Below are 24,600 nucleotides of genomic sequence, written 5' to 3' on the forward strand. Positions count from 1 at the left end.
CAGAAAAGTATCCCCACTTTGAACATTTAGATGCTGCAAGTTTCTGCACCTCCCTCTTTCACATCTTTATCTTCTCATAGACTCTTCTGCCTCAGTCCACAGGGTCCTGAGGTATTTGGTGTTTGGATTAGTAAACTGACAGGTCAATTTCCCAAACACATTTATTTTTCCTTTGGAAAAGTGTGGGTCGGAAGAAAACCACTCTGTGTCCTACTTCCATGTTACTCATTAACTGACTTGAAAAAAAATAAACAGCTTTGGCTAGATTAGGAGTCATGTGAAGAAAGTTTCCTGCAATGCGGGAGAGCAAAGCTAAAATGCAGAGCTTTCTCCATGACAGGGGGGATTCAGAAATGAACCTCTGAGCTTCTTGCCTGACCTGGTGATCAATACGCGCACAATGGCGAGGAAAAGTCAGTCTCCCAGCGACTCGGTCTTCCAGTTTGACATTCCTGGCAGCCCAAGAAAGGCAGGCTCTGAGGCCCCACACAGCTCCACAGACAGCCCCGGCTCTGTGTTTCTCAGGTGGGTACCTCCGTGGGTCACCCTGGTGGCCTGAGCCACCAGACCCATGTTCCTTGGAGAGCTCTGTCCTCATCCCTGGAGGCTGCAACCTGCCAAGGGGAAGGAGAAGGCACAGCCTGGGCATTTGGGCCAATGTGTTAGAAGGGGGTACATAGCAAAGAATGTGACTTGCTGAGCAAATACAGCTATTACCACTATTAAGGGAAAATAATGGTGAGTACCTTCTTTAGGAATTTTTTGTACTGGGTGACTGGCCAGCTCTGCTGTTCTTTAATTCTTGATCACTTTCACGTTCATAGGAAATGAAGTCAAATAGTTGAGCCAAAAAAACCTTACTTCTGTGTCAGAATTACCTGTGTTATTATCGAAAGAGTAAATTTGGGGGCTTTCTAAATTAATTATTAGAATAGTATTAGCTATACTGTGGATTCAACTATTTATTGTACAGATTGAAAGCAGCTTTGGCCTGATTGAGAACACACTCTTTTTTAGCTATAAATATTAATATCTACATAAACATGACTCTGATAATTACATTTTTTTAATTTTTATTTTTTTATTTGAGAGAGAGAGAGAGTAAGAGAGCACAAGCAGCAGAGGGAGAAGAAGCAGCAGGCTCCCTGCTTAGCAGGGAGACCAATGCGAGGCTCGATCCCAGGACCCTGAGATCATGCTTAACTATCTGAGCCACCCACGTGCCCCAATAATTACATATTTTTAATGAAAACCCATGTTATCAACTCTTTATTCATTATGACCTCCTAATAATTGTCTAGGATCTTACAAAATGTAGAAATCAAATCCAAGTGGAAATAATTTTAAAAGAAAGTTTCTTACCCAACTTTGATGTAAACTTTAATGTTATGCCACATGAACCTCCCAAGTAAAGCCAGAGGAAAGACCTCCACACTGGAAGTTTACTTCTACACAACACCGTAGCCAGAAAGTTGATCATTTATTTTGGTTTTTTTTTCATCATTTTAAGTCATTTATACAAAAAGGTGCTCCTCAAAATTATAGCTTTTAAAAATTAAATGGAAACAAAGAAATCCCATTTCATTTAATGGTGTTTGCATATCAGAATGTCAGGTTACAAAAATAAGTAAAATAATTTAATTTTATTTTACTATGTTATTTTACTTTATTTTTATTCATATATTTGAGACAGCGAGAGAGAATTAGAGAGAGAGAGAAAGCACGAGGGGGAAGAGGTCAGAGAGAGAAGCAGACTTCCCTCTGAGCAGGGAGCCTGATTGGGGACTCAATCCCAGGACTCCAGAATCATGACCTGAGCCGAAGGCAGTTGCTTAACCAACTGAGCCACCCACATGCCCCAAGTGAAATAATTTTAAGAAGAAGTTTGGGGGATAGAGCCTGAATTTATGCAAAATGTTATGAAATACCTTTATTTTTAGGTTAACTTAGTTTTTTCCATCCATCATGAAAATGAATTAATCTGACTTTCATTGTCTGAGCAAGAGGACAACTCCTGTGATTAAGTGTAAATGTAATGTAAAACCTCTGTATTATTCCCATAATTTGCTGAATTTTGAATGTTTCTCAAATCATTTTGTCTGCTTAATCCACTTCTTCTGTAAATAATGCCAACTCTTCTAAGAGCTCAAGTTCTAATCAGGAAAAACAAAATTAAAATGTAAAACAAATATTTAAAATATATAAAATACAGAAAATATAATTCAAATGAACACACATATTATTTAAATAAACTTAAATAAATAGAATAAAAATAAAATAAAAATCTGCATCAATTTAAAGTCAAGCCTCTTTCAAAACAGCCCACGCCTATTCTACCTGCATATTAGATATTAAATATCAAATGTCTATATTAGGATCTAGAAATGATTTTTTTGTGTGTGTGTACTGGAACCCATCTAAAAACACTATGTGTATCTCCAAACACTTTGGGCACTGAAGGACTTTCAGTGTAGTTGAAAAATCTACTTAATGTGTTATATAGTAAATCATTCCAAATAATTCATGAAAACATTTAGGCACATGCTGGTTAATTATCTGAGGTATAAAATAAGACCAGGTAAACACTTCCCTTTACCTTCTCAATAAATACTAAGAATTTATGGGGCTGATGTGATATCCTATTATCATTTCCCAAACCAGAAGCAATAAAATGTACTCTGAGATCAACAAACCACTTCAGATAGGCACGGATACAATTTATGCAGTGCTCTTACTCAAACATTCAACCCAGATTTACTGAGTGACTGTCATATGCCAGGCTATATGGAGCACAAGGGTACAATCATAAGCCAGACAAACCTAGTCTCTGCCTTCAAAGAGCTTATTATAATGTTTAACATCAAAGACAGGCTAAAAAATTATGAATGCACAAATGTATATACCTCTATATACATAATTCTTATATTAACATTTATTATCATAGGAAACAGTACAGGACTGAGAAAAAGAACCAGATAAGGAAAACTAACTTAGGTGGGTGGCAAGGGAAGGACTCTTTAAGGAATTAATAATTCAGGTGTCTTCAAGGATGAGTAAAGAGCCAACCATGGAGTGACCATGGAAAGGACATACTGCCCCCAAAGGGAGGGAAGATCGTAAGTCTTGAGGAATCTGGGAAGAGAAGCATCTGATGAAACTGGAGAAGGGGTTTAGGATTCTCTCTTAACTGCAGTGGGAAACTACTGGGTGGTTTAGAATAGGGGAGTCTCACAATGTGTTGTTCCCTTTAGAAGGGCATTCTGGCCCCTCTCTGGGTGATTTCCAGCTTTCTGCTCTGGTGAGCGATTCTGGATCTTGCCCATGTCTCCCCAGGACCTTGTGTAAGAGTGTCTGTAAGGTATGGAGCCAGCAGACACATTACTGGGTCACAGTTTATAGGCACGATTAACCCTGCTCATGATGTCAACTTGTGTTCCAAAGTGTTGTCTCATTTACGATCCTACCTGCAATAATTCTGCTGCCTATGCAATTGACATTGTCTGACTTTTTAATTTTTTCTAATCCAGAAGCTGTGAAATGGCATCTCAATGGGGTTTTAATGTCCATTTCCCTTATTAATACAAAAGGAGCATCTTTTCAACATGTTTCTTGATTATTTTCATTTCCTCTTCCATAAAATACCTGCTTATAGATTTATGACCCTTTGGGGCAGAAGGCAGGTGGGAAGACAGGAGACTGTCTTTTTCTTGTTTTTAGATAGTTTTAAAAACATTGCAGATACTAATTTTTTGTTACTTATATGTATGGTGTAAATATTTTATTCCGGCATATGATTTGTCTGTTCACATTCTCTGTCATATCCAAGTTCTTATTCTTAATTTATCAATGCCTTATTTTCTTAATGATTTGCACTTCCTGTGACTCATTTATGAAATCTTGACCTACTCTGAGGTCATTAGAATGTTCTTACCTATTGTCTGCTAAAAGTGTATTTTCTTGCTCTGTCACACATTGCTGTCTTAATTAGTACAACTTTATAATAAAAGTTTTGCTGTCTGGTAAGACAAAACTCCTCACCTAGTTCAAAAATGACTGACTACTCTTGGGACACCTATATGGCTCAGTGGGTTAAGCCTCTGCCTTTGGCTTAGGTCATGATCTCAGGGTCCTGGGATTGAGCCCTTCATTGGGCTCCTTGCTCAGAGCGGAGCCTGCTTCCTCCTCTCTGCCTGCCTTTCTGCATACTTACAATCTCTCTCACTCTCTCTCTCTCTCTGTCAAATAAATAAAAATAAATAAATCTTTAAAAAAAAAAAAGACTGGCTACTCTTGACACTTTTGTTTTTCCATTTAAATTTTAGAATCAGTTTACCAAATGAAGACTTATTCTTAGTTGAAATTGCATTAAGTCTATTACTTAATTTGAGGAAATTAAGTCTACTTCTCCTTATATTGTGTTAAATATACCTATTCATGCACATAGTATGTCCCTCCATTTATTTAGGCCTTCATTAATATCCTTTGATAAAGTTTTAGAATATTCTACATAAAGACCTTACAGATTTTTAGACTTATTCCTACATACTTGACACCACTGTTGCCACTGGAAATAAATAAATAAGTACACACATACACACACACACACACACACACACTTTTTTTAAAGATTTTTTTATTTATTTGACAGAGAGAGACACAGTGATTTATTTATATATTTTTAGAGAAAGAGAGTGTATGTACGCACACATGCAGGGGCAGATGGAAAGGGAGAGAGAATAAAGCAGAGTTCCCGTGGAGCCCAATGGTGGGACTCCACACGTTGGGCTCCACACAGGCTCAATCCCAGCACCCTGACATCATGACCTGATCCAAAATAAAAAATCCACTGCTAATCACGCAGGCACCCGTGGAAGTCTATGCCTCTTAATCCCCTTTACCTATTTCATCCATTTCTCTACCTCCCTCCCCTCTGGCAACTATCAATTTGTTCTCTGATTCTGTAAGTCTGATTCTGTTTTTTTTCCTTTGTTTCGTTTTTTAGAATGCACATATAAGTGAAATCATATGGTATTTGCTTTTCTCTGTCTCACTTATCATAATACCCTTAGGTATATCCATGTTGCCACAAAAGGCAAGATTTCTTTTTCTTTTTCTTTTTTTTTTTTTGATGGCTAAACTAATATTCCGCTCTATGTGTCTGTATCTGTGTGTGTGTGTGTGTGTGTGTGTGTGCATGCCATATCTTCTTTATCCATTCATCTACTAATGGACATTTAGGTTGCTTCCATACCTTGGCTTTTGTAAATAATGCTGCAATAAACAGAGACATGCATACATATTTTCATATTAGCATTTGTGTTTTCTTTGGATAAATACCTAGAGTGGAATTGCTAGATCTTACAGTAGTTTCACTTTCAATTTTTTGAGGAACCTCCATACTGTTTTCAATAGTGGCTACACCAATGAACATTCCCTACCAACAGTGCACAAGAGTTCCCTCCTTCCCACATCCTTGCTAACACTTGTTATTTCTAATCTTTTCGATACCATCCATTCTAACAGACATGAGGTGATATCTCATTTTGGCTTTGATTTACATTTCCCTGACGATGAGAGATGTGGAGCATCATTTCATATGTCTGTTGGCCACCTGGATGTCTTCTTTAGAAAAGTGTCTATTCAGGTCCTCTGCCCATTTTTAATAGGGTTTTGTGGATTTTTTCTGCCTTTTTTTTTTGTATGAGTTCTTTGTATATGTTGGATGTTAGCCCCTCGTCTGATATATCATTTGTGAATATCTTCTCCTATTCAGTAGGCTGCCTTTTCATTTTATTGATGGTTTTCTTTACTTTGCAAAAGCTTTTTAGTTTGTTGCCCTCGCCTAAAGAGACAGATCAAAGAAAAAAAATTCCGAAAAGATGAGGCAGCACTATGCTGGAATGTGGGACCATGGTGGGACCATGGTGGGACCAGCCTAGGCCTCCTCAGACTCCTTCAGTGCTCTGGTTTGGGGCTCACCCCAGGCTGCAGTCAACAATGACCATGGCAGGTCCAAGGTAGACTTATAGTCACTTTCGTGCCTCCACCCAGTGGCCCCACTGATTCTGTCCCTGTTCATCTATTGTCCCAGCTGCCACCAGTGAATGGCAGAGGAAATATTGACCCTTTTTCTCTCTCTTCCCAACAGCCTTGATTTTTCTTAGCCACACTCACTTCCCCCGCTATCAGAGAAAGAGCAGGAGCACTTTTTGGTACCGCAAGAAGAGGAACACTGTAGGCATTTTATTATGACCCATTCTCATGATGAGCCCATATGCCAGCTCCTGTTCATTGGGATTTGTAGAGGTAAAGGTTATATTTAGAATCTGGAGGGAGCTGAGTTCTGGGAAATGGGTTTTCCTCCCTAGGAGAAGGGATGAACAAGTAACAGCCAAAGAAAGCAGTACTGTGTTAAGAGGATATAGTAGTAGCAGTCGTAGTGTCCTAAGCTTGGTGTGGGTGTTTCAGCGAAAGGCATACCTCTCTATTCTTAGTGGGCAAAGTTCACTGGCAGGACCTGGGAACTCTGCTGAGCCTCAAGGGAGCTTGAAGAGCAGACTATTGGAAAGAAAAGAGATGATGAAGTATACTAGGATGTAGTGAAATGGGGCTGTGGAAGTTAGAATGAGGAGATGCCTCTCCTCAAAGAGCAACAGGCATCTCTGACAGGAAGGGTAGAATTTTCCCTGCAGGAAGGAAAAGAACTCCCCAGCCTCTAACCTGGCCCGGAGAGAATGGACTTGCAGTTTCTTTCCCAAACTTTGCCAGACACTTCCCCACAGTCTACGTATACCAAGCACTCAATATTCTGTCAGCACACATGCTCTATTCTTGCACCAGGCTTCCAAACATGCTGGGAGCCCTCCCTTGACTGCCTCAAAAATTCTTATTCATCTTTCAAGTTGCACCTCCAGAAAGGTCTTCTCTAACATCTGGGGCGAACTTCTACCTCCACCCCTCAGAAGTAGCTGCCTTTTTTATTTGTTGATATCCCATCCACTATTAACCACTTATCAGAATGGACTGTCAGGAGGGGTACAGTTTACAAAGTCAGTGAAGCTTAAGCTTCACTTAAGCAGGTCCCTTCCAAGGCCCTGGGAGTGTCTGTAGCAAGCTCCTCAGATAGGCATACCTTTCTGTAAGGCTTTTGGACAATACTTCAACTACCATTATGACTGCTGTCTGTCTCTCTTCACTCCGATTTTCTCTCCTATCCAGTGGGCAAGGGCTTTTTTGACATTATGAGCTAAGGGGAAGTTGTTTGGAGATGCATTTAGTTTGGGATTGCTGGAATTAGTTTATGTGGTTTGTCATGTGTGAGTTGTTACTAGCCAACCTGACTTCCTGGAATATTCCCACCACACATGAAGGGTCAGAGATAAGATCACGATAAGAATATGTCCTCCCAGTACCGTTTATCAGCAGTATGTAGGCAGTGAAAGAGAAACAAGACTCGATATGTATAGGACCAGAAGCCAGTTTCTGGTAAATTTTTCCAGTCATCAGATGTGGTAGACTCTGTCCTCATTAATGCCAACACAAAACAGAAGTTCTCTCCTGTTAGGACCATAAACTTGATAATGTAGCTAATATCATTTTAAGTACAACAAACTTTTTTTCTTCTTCTTCTTTGGTGGTAATTGCATGATTTATCAGAATTTCTGTCTTTATGGGACACAAACCCAAGGTAATACTAAAAACAGCCATTGCTTTTGTGTATGTGTCATAGAATAGACCACATCTTATTTTTACTCTTTTATACTTACAGTGCTGAGGAAGGAATGGATGTAATTCCCTAGGCATGAATCCGTGAGTGGAATGCATGCTGGCTTCTTAGTGACTACCTGTTAGAAGTTTCTCATTTGGGGTGATCTTGAACATATTTATAGAAAAACTAAGTTTATACAAATGTTTCTCATCAGTGTCCAGTTCATTAAATTTTCATGACATCTAAACTTGTTTTTAAAAAATAATTAAAAAAATTAATAACCTATGCATTAAGCCTTGACTCACTTTTTAAATGACATTTTCAAATGTCATGAATATTTATTTTGGATGAGCTTATCTTTAAGTTCCTACTTTCATTAAAAGCTTTTTATCTTAACAGATTTTTAAAAAAAAAAATCAATCAGGTTCATTTACCTCCTCTCCTCCCTCCTTCTCTCTCTCTCCCCTCTCTCTTTCCTCCATGTCTAATGCAAAGCCAGGCAAGTATACCTGAGCTGCAAGTTCCAGCAGTTCCCTCAATGGGTAACTATGTGGAGTTGTAAGAGGGCAAATTGGCCAGCCCTGCCAAGAAGTACAGGAGTGATGAATGAGGGCTTCTTTATAGCCAATGGCACAGAAATAACCTCTACTATTTGCACAGAGTCTTACTCGTGGGAACTTTTTACAGATGTGACCTTACTGACCTTAGCGGCTTTTTGCTATGGTGGATGGATTATGGTAGTTGCTCTCTAGTGCTTAGATATTGAAGAAAAGAACAGAAAAAGGAAAAGACGTTTTCTGCTGCGGCTGTCTGGCAAAATTAAGCTAACAAAATTAGTTCAGGTAATGAGCACACAGCCAGAGAGGTAACAGAATGGCATTACCCAACTTCACTGATTAATATATTCACCCGGTGTGACTTCAAATTATGTGGGCTATTTCCAAAAAAATCAAATCTATCCTCAAGAGTCATTTAATTCGGTTTCTTCAGCCCACCCAGGGTGACTTTCACAACCTCAGAAGTAAGCATGTGACTCTCTTTGAAAGAACAAAGTTAAGGAGACCTACCCGGTATTCTCTATTCTCTATTGACCTACTATGTGATTCTATGGGTTTTGGTGAAATTTATTTGCAAAAAAGACAAGGGTATTTGTCTTAGATAATTTTCAGGAATGGTGAAAGAACAAGTATGATGGGTAATTTCATTTAACAAACAGCTTTGGAATCCCTTCTATAATGCTGCCTGGAAGGAGGACTGCCTAGTATATATCTGGTTTGGATACTTACTAGTGGCGTAAACCCTCAGTGCCTCACTTTCCCTGATGGTAAAATGGGGACAATCTGAAGACAGCCAATACTATTAAACAAGACAATATATAAAGTGCTTGGACAGCAAATGTTCTAACGAGGTGATTATAAGGCAGTAGTGAAGATCTACAGAGGAATAATGGTATATTCACTCACCACCTAGAACTCTTAGAAGCTAGAAATACATCCTTGCCTCTCCATCAATAGTATCTGGCACAGAGAAGAAACTCTGTAATAAGAAGAGAGCCTTGCAAAGTAAGCAAATGGCTGCAACCCAGCTCCTGCTTTTAGGGGCTCCAATTTCTGTTGGTTACAGACACACCTGCCGGCTACTATACAAGGCAGGCAATGTGCATGTACTAGGAAGATTGTATTATTAGCCTCACTCTCCAATCTGTAATTTCCCTCAGCATGTGTATGGCTGATCCCCATGTTGCAAAACTTACATCTAGAAATAACTGCACATTTCAAATGCTTAGTGCCACAAAATAAACCTTACCTAATGTGAAAAACTAATGGCTGTCAGGACGTTCCTGAGAGAAACAAAACAAAACACAAAGCCCTATTTTATTATTACTTCCAATAAACCCACAGGGGCAGAACAGTGGGCCATGAATAAGCTTCACTCCAAACACACTCCTGTACAAGGGTAATAAAGCAAGAAGCAGGAATGGTGAAATCATACCAGTGCATGAATTTATCTCCCAGACTTGTCCTTTGAACACTGGGAAATACCAGCTGTGACCTGGCCAGCTTCCCTAGTCCTATATCTTATTCTGGGAAGCTTCCACTCCACTCATGCACGTGAGTCTTGCCTTTGCACATTCTGATCTGCCCACAACACTCTGGCAGAGTAAATTCTGTGTGGTCCTTTGAAACTGGACCAAACATCCCTGTCTTTGGAAAGCCTCCCTTGACACCCTTTTCTCGGCTATGTTTGTTTACCTACATGACCACATTTATCACAAGCTGCATTACTCTAGTTACATTTGTCTTTCTTCCTCACTTTGCTGCCTTATTTCTAACCCAACCATTCAGCATAGTTCCCAGGACAAAATAGACAACAATAAATGTCAGAGGGTGGTGGGTGACAGAGCAGTGAGGAGCTCCCCTGAGATGACAGGTAAACCTGGCCCCTGCTGGGGTGTTTGCTGGGGTGCAGCTGACCTGGCCCCAGGAAGGCTGAGGCTCCATAGCACAGTAAGAGCACACAGGGAGGAGCCGGCTCAGTGCAGGAGGGCAGCTAGAGACAAAGCCGAAGGATGGATCAGACCTTCTGACTCACCCGTTCTGGACCTTCTCGCTGTTCCACAGTGATTGATTATTAGATCTGAACTAGCATTTGCCTATACCATGGTCCCAAATGTTTTATCCTTGCAGTTGGGAAAAGAGAGGGGAAGAATTACAAGAAGCCAAAGAGGCTGAGATAAATAAATAATTATGGCTGTTTCCATAAATTGAAGGGCACACTTGATTTTAATGTATTTTCACATTGCATTCAGTTTACAAATAAACTAAATGACTGTAAAATTGAATTAAACTTGGCATAAAAGAAAAAAGAATGAAACAAAACATCGTTTTTTTTTAATATTTTATTTATTTGACAGAGATCACAAGTAGGCAGAGAGGCAGGCAGAGAGAGAGGAAGGGAAGCAGGCTCCATGCTGAGCAGACAGCCTGATGCAGGGCTCTATCCCAGGACCCTGGGACCATGACCTGAGCCGAAGGCAGAAGCTTTAACCCACTGAGCCACCCAGGTGCCCCAAAACATTGGTTTTCCATTTAAGGAATGATCCCCCACACATGCTGCACACTTTCCTGACTTCATGCCTCTAAGCTCGCTCTCTCTGCCCGGAGTAACATCTCCCTCCAAAATCACTAAATCAACATCACTAGAAATCCGGCGGTGAATACAACAGGGGTGGCCTATGTTCTTGAATTACTCTCCTCAGAAGAAGTCACACACGGACAGGATTTTGAGTGTCTTACATAGAGGAGGACAGGTAAAGGGACCAAAGGGCAGAAACCCAACCTCCAGGCCGTAAAGCAATAGCAGAGGAGACGCAGTTCCCAGCACAAAGAAATGGTAATTCTGTGACGTGATATAGCTGTTAGCTAACCCTACCTCAGTAATCGCATTACAATATAGATATGTCTCAGGTGAACAGGTTGCACACTCCCAACTTACACAATGGTACTTGTCAATTATATCTCAATAAAAATAATAATACTTAAAAAAAAAGAGAGATGGAAGGTAAGAGGTGAACTGAGCATGAGGCGAGGGGGTGGCAAAGAGAGAAAGAGCTAGAACCTAACACTGAGGAATTAGCCTTTTGCTATTCTCTGTGAAAGAGAAGAACCCCCATTTCAGATGGCTGACAGAACCCTGTGTCTCTAGAGCACACGGAGGGGGTGGGAGAATCAGAGGAAAGGATGCGGAGCACAGATACACTTTCCTCAAAGCATAAAAATGAAGTTCAGAAACTGAATTTTGTCCCAAGTTCCAAACAAAATAAAACACCCTCCAGAAAAAATATATATCATTCCTATTTCTCTCCCTGTCAGGGACTGTATCCAACTAATACAAACTCTAAGTTAGCAGTCACTGCCTCCAGTGCCACCTCTGGAGAACAAAAGATATTCTTTTCTCCTTTGTGGCTGTGCCTCACCATCAGCATCCAGGCTCTGCCCGCTGACCCTTGCATGATTCCACACTGCCCGACATCCAAAGGCAAATCCAACTCCAAATCACTCATTTAGGGGAACATGAAGTTTAACCAGGAGGCTCACCCCACAGTGGGGAAGAATGGCCAACAAAGGCTGTATGAGTTACCAGCTGCCTCCCAGCTCGTTACATCAAATCTTCACCTCTTAAAATCGTAAGCATCTACTTTCTCATACAGTATCTGTGTGTTTTGAATCTGGAAGTGAAGAGCTTGGTGGTTCTAGCTCAGGGACTCTGGTGAAGCTGCCGTCAGCTATCAACCCTGGCTGCAATTATCCAAAGGCTTGACTGGGGTTAGGGGGTGCATTTCTAACCACACCTGGTAGGATAGTGCTGGTATCTACAGGAGGCTTCAGTTCCTCTCCAACTGGAGAGAGCGTTGTTTACAACATGGCAGCTGGGGCTTTCCTCAGAGCAAGTGATTCTTGAGACAGGACCGTGAAAGACACAATGTCTTTAACAGCCCAGTTTCTGAACTACACCATCATTTTTGCAGTATCTTGTTGGTGAAATAGGTCAGTCCTATGTATTCGGTGTGGGAGGGGACAATACATGAGTGAGAATGCCAAGAAAGAAGGATCATTTGGAGCCATCCTGGAGGCTGGTCACTACAAGGGCTATGGGGGTGACATCAAGGTTGCCACATATTTCTAATCTGTATATGCTGTATATGCTGGAAGTATATGCTGGAAGGACAGCTGGCTTACAGTTGCACAGGCCTGTGTTTGTGTTGTGTTTTGGGGGTTTTTTGTTTGTTTGCACAGGCCTGTATTTGATCACAATGTTGGCACGTGCTGTGTCACCTTAGTCCAGTTACCTGAACTTTCTAAACCTCAGCTTTCTCATTTGTAATATGGAAAAATAACACCTACATCTGAGGACTGGTTTTGAGGATTAGGTATGGAGAATGTACATACTGTGGCGAATACTGGAGAATGGTTAACTGTTATAGTTACAAAGTAGGCTAAATGTTACTATAGCAACACAGTTGGAAGTCTTTACCCACACAACCCTGGGTCAACTCTAAGGGTTTGTTTGGATTTGTTTCTTTTCCCTCATTCTTTAAAAAAAAATTTTTTTTAAAGATTTTATTTATTTGACGAAGAGAGAGAGACAGTTGACAGTAGGAACACAAGCAAGGAGAGTGGGAGAGGGAGAAGGAGGCTTCCCACTGATCAGGGAGCCTGACACGGGGCTCAATCCCAGAACCCTGGGATCATGACCTGAGCCAAAGGCAGATGGTTAACGACTGAGCCATGCAGGTGCCCCTTCCTCATATATTCTTTTATAACTTACAAACGACTTCAAGCTAAACACAGTTGGTAGCAGTATATAAAGCTAAAAAACATGTATTTTTGTTTATATATTTGAATAGATGTAGAAACCATGAAAACTTTAAGATCTAAACTCGACAGCAAGAGCTGTCAGGCTCTTGCATTTTTCCCATATGGTTGAAATCCATACTCTGATGACTTTAAAGAAACCTGGAAATAAGGTAAGGGTGGAGGGAATATACTGCATTCATGAGTTTTCTCAAAATCACAGTTTTTCTGGAAAGAAGTGTGATTATCTCTAGAGAAAAACACAAGTTCCAGTGGTCAAGTGGTGTGTGATGTCAAAATGGAACATTTTTTCAACAGAGCTACTGATTTATAAGGTTACAGTATATTCTTTACTCAGAAATTTGAGAGTTTGGGCTTTGCCTTTGATGCAAATTTCTCCACCCTTCATTTCTTCCCCAGTAAAATAAGAGTAAAGACCCTATGAGAAAAAACTTCTTCATGTGTGTACTCAGAATATTAACTCTCCAAATTTGTGCCCTGGAAGTTTAAGTAGAAAGAGCCCAGGCTTAGCCCTGACAGTCCTCTGGGACCCAGAACAAATCACTGATCCCCTCCTTTTCTCCATCTCACAAAATGGAGAAATCTACCAGTAAGAGGATTTTTTCCAGACAATGGAGAAGTTAAGGGACAGTGGGGAATGAAATGAAGTGAGATAAATAGATATAGAGAAATAGATATATAGATACATAGATATTTAATTATAAGCTCCTTCTGGGGAAAACATGAAGAATCCTTTTCCGGGATTACTTTATTCTTATGGTATTTAATATTTATTTTAGTTGCTATCTGAAGTTGGGGACTTACCACAAAGCTAATGAAGCTGAACTTTTAGGGCTGATCACCTGAATTAAGCTCTTCTAATTCAATATTCTCTGTCCGCACCTGATTTTCAGTTTGTTTGTTTTTTTTTCTTCAAGAAGTCCCCCATATCATATAAGCTGCAGGCCCTACAAAACTGAATCTGCCCCAATTGCTGTTTTTAACATAAATACACATTTTTCAACCAAGACCAATTTTCTAATGGTATCATCGGTGTTTCATCATCATCAGTGAGATAATATCCTACTAACAGCTTAACAAATCTATGCAAGAAACTTAACAAGAAACTATTACTATAGTATGAATGGGTATTTCCAAAATGACTGATTCCTGGAATAGAAGGAAATACAACTTATCCCCTACGTGCATGTATTATTTTTCAGAATATTCATATTGTCATTTATACAGGATGGTCACATTACATAAACCATATAATTCATGAACCACATATACTAGGGTATATAACATATAATGCAGAATTTAATTTTAGCATAAAACATAGATAAAGGTGGTAGTATATTTTCCTTCTCGAAAGAGAAGAAAAATATTATCAAATATTCTATCTATATTATTATATACCACACGTTGGGGGGGTTAAAGAAATATAGATTCCAGAAATCCAAATAATAATTCCTCTCTGAGGTGAGAAGTAGCACAGAACAGTAGTTAGGAACGTCAGCTCCGTAGGGTGCCTGGGTGGCCCCTCCAGTGAGCTTCTGATTCTGGGTTTCAGCTCAGGTCACGACCTCAGGTCCTGAGATCCAGCCCCACTTGGGGATCAGCTCAGCTCAGTGCAGAGCACTCTTGTCCCTCTCCCTCCCCCGACTTGCACGCACACACACTCTCTCTCAAATAAAGAAATAAAATCTGGAAGGAAGGAAGGAGAGAGGGAGGGAGGGAGGGAGGAGAAATAGAGAGCAAGCAAGTAGACTGACATGGGGTCCCATCTCATAGAAGTGGTTCACAAGTCTGTACTTCAGTTTTTGCTCCTCTTAAAGAGGGAGTGATAGCTTCTACTTCATGAGGTTCTCATAGGGATTGAATGAGCTGCCCTACTTGTGAAGTGCCTAGAAACCTACCTAGCATAGCCAAGCACTGCATAAATGTTATTTAAAAACACTTTATGCTGGGGGCACCTGGGTGACTCAGGCTGTTAAGCATCTTCCTTCAGCTCAGGTCATGATCCCAGGATCCTGGGATCCAGCCCCACATTGGGAAGCCTGCTTTCCCTCTCGCTCTCCCCTGGCTTGTGTTCCCTCTCTCACTGCCTCTCTGTCAAATAAATAAATAAATAAATAAAGTCTTTAAAAAATAAAATACTTTATGCTGATTTCTACCTTGGGCTGTAGTCTCACAAACTGCTTTAGCACCCTGGGCAATGACTGAAAACTTCTCATTTTACTTGACTGTCATTCTCCCACTAGTGACAATAGCTAAAACAGAAAACTGTGTAGTCATTTAAATGTTTCATGGCATAGGATTATTTGTTTTTATTTCAAAAGGTTTTTTTTTTCAAAGATTTTATTTATTTATTTGACAGAAATCACAAGTAGGCAGAGAGGCAGGCAGAGAGAGAGAGAGGGAAGCAGGCTCCCCGCCGAGCAGAGAGCCCGATGCGGGACTCGATCCCAGGACCCTGAGATCATGACCTGAGCCGAAGGCAGCGGCTTAACCCACTGAGCCACCCAGGCACCCCTCAAAAGGGTTTTTAATACTTGCTAAATTGTCCACATTAGGAAATATAACTATGAATTAATAAGCATGTCTATTGGAAGTTGCCTCTTTTGTCAGCCTGTAGGACTAGGTGACTGAGAAGCTGACTTGACTTTGAACTTGCAACAATATCTGGGTTTACAGTAATAAAACAAAGTGTGTTTTATTGTGGCCCTAAACCATGATGTACATGTGAACACTAAATTACTGGATCATTAATATGTAAGTTCTGAGGTAATGCTATAAATCATGGTAAATATTTAATGGAAATATCAAACCATCCTTCTTAAAGTCTTATAACTGAATGACAGGGAAGGAGTTTTGTTAATTTCCTTGTAATTCTATCAATGGTCCTTAATTAAAGACAAATAAGAGAAAATACACATTGTGATAAAACACTCAATCATGCCGATACCCGTTTTTTGTCCCTTCTTTGGATCCCCAAAAGCAAAAGCATTGTTTTTTCTTGAATCCAAAAGAAGTAAAATCTTTCTACTGTGTGCCTCTCAGGTTTTTCCACAGTGCCAGACACTATGTAACCATAAGCAAACCTATAGCTTTATGTAACTTTTGCAGCTTTTCAAAAATACATGGTTAAGAGCAGTGTGATGACCACAGTTCTGTGAGGTAATTCTCAATAAGGACCAGCCTTGATTCCACAATCTTGTCATAGAAATGGCAACATTTATTCTATGCATCCTCTGTACCAAGTATATACTAAGCCCTTTTCACAGATTAGCTAACTCAGACTTCACAATAATCTTATGAAATAGGAACTCTATGACTGCATTTCCCAGATAAAGAACCAAGGTTAAAAAAAAAAAAAAAGGAAGTACTTGATTCCCACGATGTAAGAGTTGGACTCCATCTTAAGACTCTAAATCCCATGTTCTTCCTACTTTACTGTACTCCCACTCTTGCAACCTTTAATTTCCTTCCTTTGTGGACTAACAGAATTGGGTGAACCCAATATAGACCTTCTGAAGTAAGTGGGGTACTTAACATCTGATGTGGGAGTTAGATGTGACACCAAAAGCATAAGCTACAAAAGAAATAATAAATAAACTGGACCTCATCAAAGTTAAATACAAAAGACACCCACAAGAAAGTGAAAGACAATCCACAGAGTGAACGAAAATATTTGCAAATCATGAAGTTGATAAACGTCTAGTATCCAGAATATATACAGATTTCTTACAACTTAATAATGAAAAAAATTACACATTTAAAATTAAGCAAAGGTGGGACACCTGGGGGTCTCAATCTATTAAGCATCTGACTCTTGATCTCAGCTCAGGTCTTAATCTCAGGATCATGAGTTCAAGCCCCACATTGGGCTCCACTGGATGTGGAGCTTACTTTAAACAAACAAACAAAGAAATTCAAAGGATATGAAGAGTTTTTTTTCTCCAAAGATATATAAATGCCAATAAGATGCAATATGGTTCTTCACATTAGTCATAAGGACAAAGTAAAACAACAAGAGAAAAAAACCCATAATGAGGTACCACTTCACACTTACCAAAATGACTATACTCAAAAAGACAGAAAACAACAAGTCTTGAAAAGCATGCAGAGGAATTGGAACCCTTTTACAAAGCTGGTGGAAATGCAAAATGGTGGGAGCACTTTGGAAAACAGTTTAGCAGTTCCTCAACAGATTAAACATAGAGTTACAATATGACCCAGCAATTCCACTCCTTGGTATATAACCATAGAATTAACAACTCATGCCCACACTAAAACCTGTAAATGGGTATCATAATAGCCATCAAGTGGAAACAACCCAAATGTCCATCTACTGATAAATATAATGTAGCTTGACTACAGAATGGATTATTAATTGGATAAAAGAAAAAAGAATGAAGTACTATTCTAGGCCACAATGTGAATGAAAGAAACTACTCACAAAAAGCTACATGATTCCATTTTTTAAAAAGATTTTATTTATTTCTTTGAGAGAGAGAGAGAGAGAGCATGAGAGAGCATGAGCTGGGGGAGGGGTTGAGGGAGAAGCAGACTTCGGTTGAACACAGAGCCCTACAACCAACATGGGACTCCATCCCAAGACCCTGAGATCATGACCTGAGCTGAAGGCAGACACTTAACTGAATGAGGCACCCACATAATCCCATTTAAATAAAATGTCCAGAATAGGCAAATCCACAGAGATAAAAGTAGAATTGTAGTTCCCAGGGGCTAGAAGAAAGGACGATGAGATTGACTACTAATGATTACAAGATTTCTTTTTGTAGTGATGAAAATGTTCTGGAATTAGTGGTAATAGTTACACAACTTTGAACCAGTGAATTGGAGAGTTTGCAAGAGTAAATTTCACAGTATATAAATTATGTCTCAAAAGGATTAAAAAAACTTAATGAAAAATTTTTAAAAATCATTCTTTTTTTAAAAAAACTCACATTCTGTGAGTACAAAACATAAAAATAACTTTGTTCATGACTGACAAATTGGCCTCTTGATTTCAAAAGGAATGACACATTTTTATTAAACTAGATATTCTAGATCAACATTTACTTTATTTGCCATGTAACTTTTTAAAAGATTTTATTTATTTATTTGAGCAAAAGAGAGAGAGAGAGGGAGAGGGACAGGGATAGTGAGAGAGAGCACAAGTGGGAAGGAGAGGGAGAAGCATACTCCCCACTGAGCAGGAAGCCTAATTGGAAGCTTGACCTGAGCCAAAGGCAGATGCTTAACTGACCGAACCACCCAGGTGCCCTTTAAGTTTTTGTGTTGTTGTTGTTTTTTTTTATTTGATTTATTCATCAGAGAGAAAGAGAGCGCACACGCGCGCATATGCACTTTGGGTGAGGGACAGAGGGAGAGGGAAAGAGAGAAACTCAAGCAGGATCCCCACTGAGCCCAGAGCCCAACATAGGGCTTGACTTCACCACCCTGAGATCCCAACCTGAGCCAAAATCAAAAGTCATACACTTAACTGACTGAGCCACAGGTGACCCTAAGATTTTATTTTTTAAGTAATTTCTACCCCCAACATGTGACTCTAACTCACAATCCTGAGATTAGGAGTCGCACACACCATTTAAGTCTTTGAAAACATTTCCCTTTCATCTTCTCACTGAAACTGTGCCAGGTTAAGGGAAGGATGTGAGAGATTAAGTACCACAAGAAAGGGTTTGTGCCAGGGGCCCACAAGACCAGCCCACACTGAGAGATTCACTAGACACACTGACAGAACTCAGCATACAGTAGAGTACACAAGGCTAAGATTTACCACAGGGACATAGTAAACTGGGTCATAACAGAAAAAGATGCAGGTGGAATCTGGGGGCATCCACGTATAAGCTTCCTTATACCCTTTCCCTCATAGTAAGGGTCACAGGGAATAAACACCTTCTTCCCCCAGCAAGGCAAATGCTACAACAGGTGTACAATGTTTCTGACCACGGAAGCCCATCAGAGAGTTTTTACTGGAGGCTAGTCACATAGGCACCCTCTTCCTAGACATGCGCCAAATTTAATCTCCCAGAAGGAAAGCAGATGTTGAACATAAATCATATTGCTTGCACAGCCTAGGCCTGATGAGCCACTTTTTTTTTAAAGGTTTTTTTTATTCATTTGACACAGAGAGATCACAAGTAGGCATAGAGGCAGGCAGATAGAGAGGGGGAAGCAGGCTCCATGCTAAACCGAGAGCCCAATGCGGGGCTCAATCCCAGGACCCTGAGACCATGACCCAAGCTGAAGGCAGAGGCTCAACCCACTGAAAACCCAGGCGCCCCCTGATGAGCTACTTTTATCAGCCTGGGAAAAGTGGGAACACTCCCAAAACCAAAGTTCCCAAGTATCAGGCTTGCAAAGATACCTTTCTAAGAAGACCAGTCTCAGGTCTTCATATTCTACTGTAACTCTATCCTGAGCAGGGGTGGAAAACCAGGACCTCAAAACTACCATCCAATGAAACACAGATTCTTGAGGGAAAGACAAAGAGGACTAAGAGGATTCAAGGCCAAGGGGACACTGTAAGGTTTGGCTCCTAGATCAAAAGTCTACCCACATCCACCACCTGGGAAAAATTGGACAGGCTCAAGGAAGAACCTTAAGCCCAGATGGGCCTGATCATTTTGAAGTGATCCCAGGATTTTCTAGCTTCACTTCCTAGCTTCTACCATCACCATGGCCTTCCATTCTCCAGTTGTCCAGGCAAAGGCACCTCCTTTAGTACTTTCCTGGAATAGGTGTGTCTTTTGCAGGAGAGATAAAAGGAAAGAGAGATGAAGTGCAAAGGTCTCTGACCTTTATCGTCCCCTGTGGTATTCAAGAAAGAATCCTCATTGATGTACAGATGGTGAAATGGTTTATCACCAAGAACAGAGTTCATGAAACACTTACCAGACAAGGTGTTCAAGTAGCCCAGATGAAGGTCACAGAGGCAACCCCAAGAAATAAACATGACATGACATGAGGTCATCCTTTTCTCTCCTGCAAATGCTTAGTGAGAATTTATCTCATGGAAGACTGGAAGACTGCTGTCTCAACTCCTTTGGGAGTCAGTAACCACCAGAGGTCAACTAGAATGTATTTGAAAAATAAAGTGGAAGGGATGTCTTTTTTTCCCCCCTAGAATATATTTCTGTTACATAAGAATTATCTAACTATGACCAGTGAGTTACAAAATGCATCATTAAAGGGCAGGACTCAAAGTGCATGCCAGGCATGAAAATGGTTTAGGTTTCTGTGGCTGCTTAGAATTTCTAAGAATTTCTACTTTCTCTGTATCTTTCTCTATTATCCTGGGTTCCTCATTTTCCTTTTACTTCTTTCACCGATCAGCCTCCTCCTCTTTCCCTCCTTCCCATCCCTCCCATCTCCCCAAAGAATTAGAAACTGACTGTAATTTCCAAAGGTTCACTTATCTGCAGCCAACTGTTTTCTTTGACAATTTCTTTGACAATATCTGGGAGAATTACCCAGATACAAGACGGTATCTCATTGACAGATGATTCCTAATAAACACTGCTGTGTTAGCATGTGTGTACCTGCATCTCCCACATTAATGGTTTTTTTTTAATGGTACCTTCCATAAATATTCAAGTTCACGAAAATCAGTAAATTCTTTTTTGCTAAGTTGTACTTTTAGCCCTATGGAAAAAAGAGACAATAAATTCTTATTTAGCAGCCTTTCAAAATCTTCAAAGCTCTGCCTTCAAAATCAGGCAGCTACATAGGAAAATCAGAGTTTCCCAGAATCACACTTTGTACCCCTGGTGATTGACTTGACGGAGAGGGAGGAGACCTTCCTGGCAGAGATCAGTCACCCAGGGAAGGACCCTGCATCTAACTATCCATGTTTAATCTTCACAGAGAGTCAAACTGTCTTGAATCTAAGAAAGTCAACTTAGATGCAAGACACAACAGATGACCCATTAGCAGGTGAGCCTGTCTCCAAGATAATAATTGCCTTCCATTTCATTTGCCTTCTACTGAGGCAGGGTTTTACTAGGACTAAAAGAGAAGTTTTCTCCAAAAAAGTGAAAAAATTGCTTCCTCCAAAAAATGAAAAAGTAATTTGGTATCATAGAGCATAAGTAGACTTTAGGAGAGGTAACAATCCTATGTGTGTCAGGCCTTCCCCGAACCATCGTGGGTTCTATGGAAAGGTCACAATCTAGAGCATACCCAGAGATCTGAGAGCATGAGTGAATATGCAGATCTCTGTCAGCTGTGCAAGAGCTAAGGCTTTTAATCTGCAGAAGCAAAGCTCAGAAGCCAGTGTGGAGAGTAGGGTGTGAGGGTCAACTTGGATATTTAAAGGTTTGTCACGTGACAGAGTCAGTGTACATGGCCTGAAGGGCTAAAAAGGTACAACTAAGAAGAGATAACATTCCAATTGCTATAAAAGAGAACTCAGAACAATCAGAATTCCCAAGGATGAAATGGGAATGCTGTGAGTGGTAAGGAGTTCCCTGTAGCCTGAGGTATTCAAGCATTTGATAGATTCATTCAACATTCTGCATACCTTTATTAAGTGTTCACTCTAGAGGCTCAACACTGGCTACACAGAGGTGAATGAAAGGGTTACGATTCCTGCTCTTATTCAATTGAGTCTGGTGAGGTCATCAGCTCAGAGGTAGACTCTGAGTTAATCGCTAGAGAGGACTCAGATAGGACCTGTCAAGTTTTTCTGAATCTCAGGAAACATTCCATGAAATAAAGCCATGGGTTTTTCTACATTTAGGAAGCCCCAAATATTTTTTTTCTTGCCAAGAATGAGCCAGCCAGATTAATAACTTCTTGGTTACGGAACAGCTTACAGCTAGTTTAAAGAATATTTTGGAGACTGTTGGGATTAAGCCTTTAAACTTTTAACTGTGGGTCTCCAAAGAACCTAAGGAAGAGGGTTCAAGTCCATTTTCTGAAAGTGAGCTCTTAGAATCATCTTTTTGCTGATGGTGATAGTACTTACAACTTAGAGTTACATATGCTTTACGGTTAGAAGATAGCTGGCCTTTGGAAAAATAGAATGACAGTATTCTGTAAGTAGGAACATAACATAAGACTGGTATATGCTAAAGAAAAAGATGAAAAAGTTTCTTCTTAATCGTTTGCATTTATTCTCAAAATTAATTCCTTAACACAGAATGCTGATTAAGTACAATCTAATCTTGCCTATTAGCAAGTCTTGCCTAATTAGTGAAGTTCATTTTCTAATCACTTTGGTAATCAGCACACTTCAAGATGTGATCTTTTTAATTTCACAACTATGATCTTAAAACTGGACCACCTGATGATTTGGAAAGATTACCTGTTATAGCCACAAGGGCCCTGCGAGTTTGCCTAACTTGACCAGGGGGCAGAGGTGAGAAGCTCTGGGAAAATTCCAGGAAGTTCGCTTTAGTGAGCCTCCCAGAATAGCTCCCGGCAACACAGAATTCACAAACACGTCTTCATGGAAAATAAATCAGCACTAACAAAAGCTCCTTTCACTTCTTTTTTTTTCCTTTTTTTTTTTAAGCATATTTTAAATACTAAGACTAATACAAAAAAAAATCTATTAGCAAATTATGTACTAATCAATGCTAGAATGCTAAAAGTTTAAAAAACAAGAAAAAGAACAAGGTCAGGGACTGAAAAGTCATAAGCATCAGGAGAGAACTTGCTATTCAGTTTCCAGAAGAAGCGGGAATGCTTTATAGAAACTTCTAGATACAGACCTGTTTTACCTTGTACTTAAAGAGAAAGGTTTACACCAAAAAGAACAATGATACTTTACATTATTATACAGTTTTCTAACCATATTCTTGAGCAGACCGTGTCTCTGCTGCCCAACTCAGACAATTAAACACTTAGATAAACCTATGACTTCTAGTCATACACACGCAAAAATGAATAAATCACAGAAGTAAGATAATAAGGATCATGAGGCTAAGAGCAAACTGGCAAGTTTTCAGTTTATTTTTAGGCTTTCAAATTCTAACAAAACACACTGGTTGGCTTGCTTAGCTGAGGGTCACTATTTCCTAACAGTGGAACTAGACAGAGAGAAAATTAAAACTGTAGGTGCGGGTCCTTGAATCAGGTTTCAGGCCCAACCCTGTCCTAGTATTAGCCCTCCCCGGCATTTTCCCTTATATCTTGCCTTTTCCTCTATCTGTGGGGCTTCTGCCAACATGCCCACTGGGGTTCCAGGCCACCCATGTGCCTTCCTATCGCCCCACCCCAAGGGGAAAGAAGTCTTCTCTCCAAGTATGACAGTTCCTTCAGCCAACTTGGAAAGCCTGGCTTCATCAGCAAGGAGGCCCACGAATAAGAAATTTAAGGCTAATGAACCTAAGAGTTTGCAGAATCAGGAAGTGCAGATGAATGGCAGCGAGAAAGATACTCTCAGCCTTGTGGTCCCAGGAGGCGATGCTCCTCTATCTCTAGCTAGGATCCCTGTTGCTCAAGAACCCACCCAGCCTGCTGAAATGGGAACAGGCTTCAGTGTTTTCTTATTTGAGGCATAATCTCTATGGTACTACAGACCCCCAAACTACTACCAGTGAATCTGAGATAGAAAGAGCTCTGAAACCACACAACTTTTGTAACTTTGCTGGAAGAATGTGAACTCAAGTGCTGTGAAACTCAAAGCAACACCTATTTAGTTCACTTAGTGGGAATGTTCTCACGTTTAGTGGAAGAAATCTTATCTGATTGAATCAAGCTGGGGTATTTTCTAACATGCAGCATATGTGTCATATAACTTTCTAAAATCCAAAAATCTCTCTGTATCCAAAACAATTTTGGCCCCATGGGTTTTGGATCAAGGCCTGGGGATCTGTAGTAGCTTCAAAATTAATTCCAGAGTTTTCCTTCACTATTTCCCCCAGGGGGCTGAATGAATTATGCAGGATATTGTGGCTAAAAGGAAAAGGTCACATATTGAAATTAGAATTCCTCATAATTTAGTGGTGAATTTAATGGAGGGGAGTACTTTTAGAAAGCCAGGGGTTAGGGTAGAGTGTCCCCCTAAAGAAGACAATATTTACCCCTTAGCCGTCTCATCTCTTTGTCTATTGTTGGCTAATATTCACCCCAGGAAGGAGAGTATAGTGTGGAAAATCCATTCCTGAATTCAGTGGGGAGCTCACCATAGGATAAGAACTGCCCTCACTATACAAACAAAATTTTAAATGATTATTTGATTCCCTCACTAAGCCAGAAAAGTTTGCTTATGGAGTAGCAAAAGCAATAGAATCCACAATATAGAATAAGCTCACTTTTATGAGCCAGACTTGGAATCCAAATTCTTTTTACATGACTCTTTACATGATAAAATGTATTCTGCTTTCAAAAATGCCACATAGAACACGACGCATTTCTAAGTTTTATGTTAGCAGTATTATGTAGTGTTCTTCTAAGCACCATCACTTATTGTCCAAGAAATATTTTTTGGACACTTGTAACAGGTTCTAGGAATAGAAGGTTCAACAGGAGACAATGAACCAGTCCTCACACTGTTCA

The 24,600-nt window shown here is 40.0% G+C and overlaps 1 protein-coding gene across 4 annotated transcripts in view; it reads left to right on the forward strand.

Annotated features, from left to right (window-relative positions):
• The first annotated feature begins 288 nt into the window (after positions 1–288).
• Positions 289–24,600, forward strand: part of GRAMD2B (GRAM domain containing 2B) — a 111,872-nt gene continuing 87,560 nt past the window's right edge. For all 4 annotated transcript variants that reach the window (XM_044264040.1, XM_044264012.1, XM_044264045.1 and 1 more), the window contains exon 1: positions 289–525. In XM_044264040.1, coding sequence (XP_044119975.1) covers positions 401–525 — 125 coding nt within the window. In that variant the 5' untranslated portion in view covers positions 289–400. The remainder of the gene's footprint in view (positions 526–24,600) is intronic.

The sequence above is a fragment of the Neovison vison genome, chromosome 1, assembly GCF_020171115.1.
Source record: "Neovison vison isolate M4711 chromosome 1, ASM_NN_V1, whole genome shotgun sequence".
Classification (NCBI taxonomy): Eukaryota; Metazoa; Chordata; class Mammalia; order Carnivora; family Mustelidae; genus Neogale; species Neogale vison.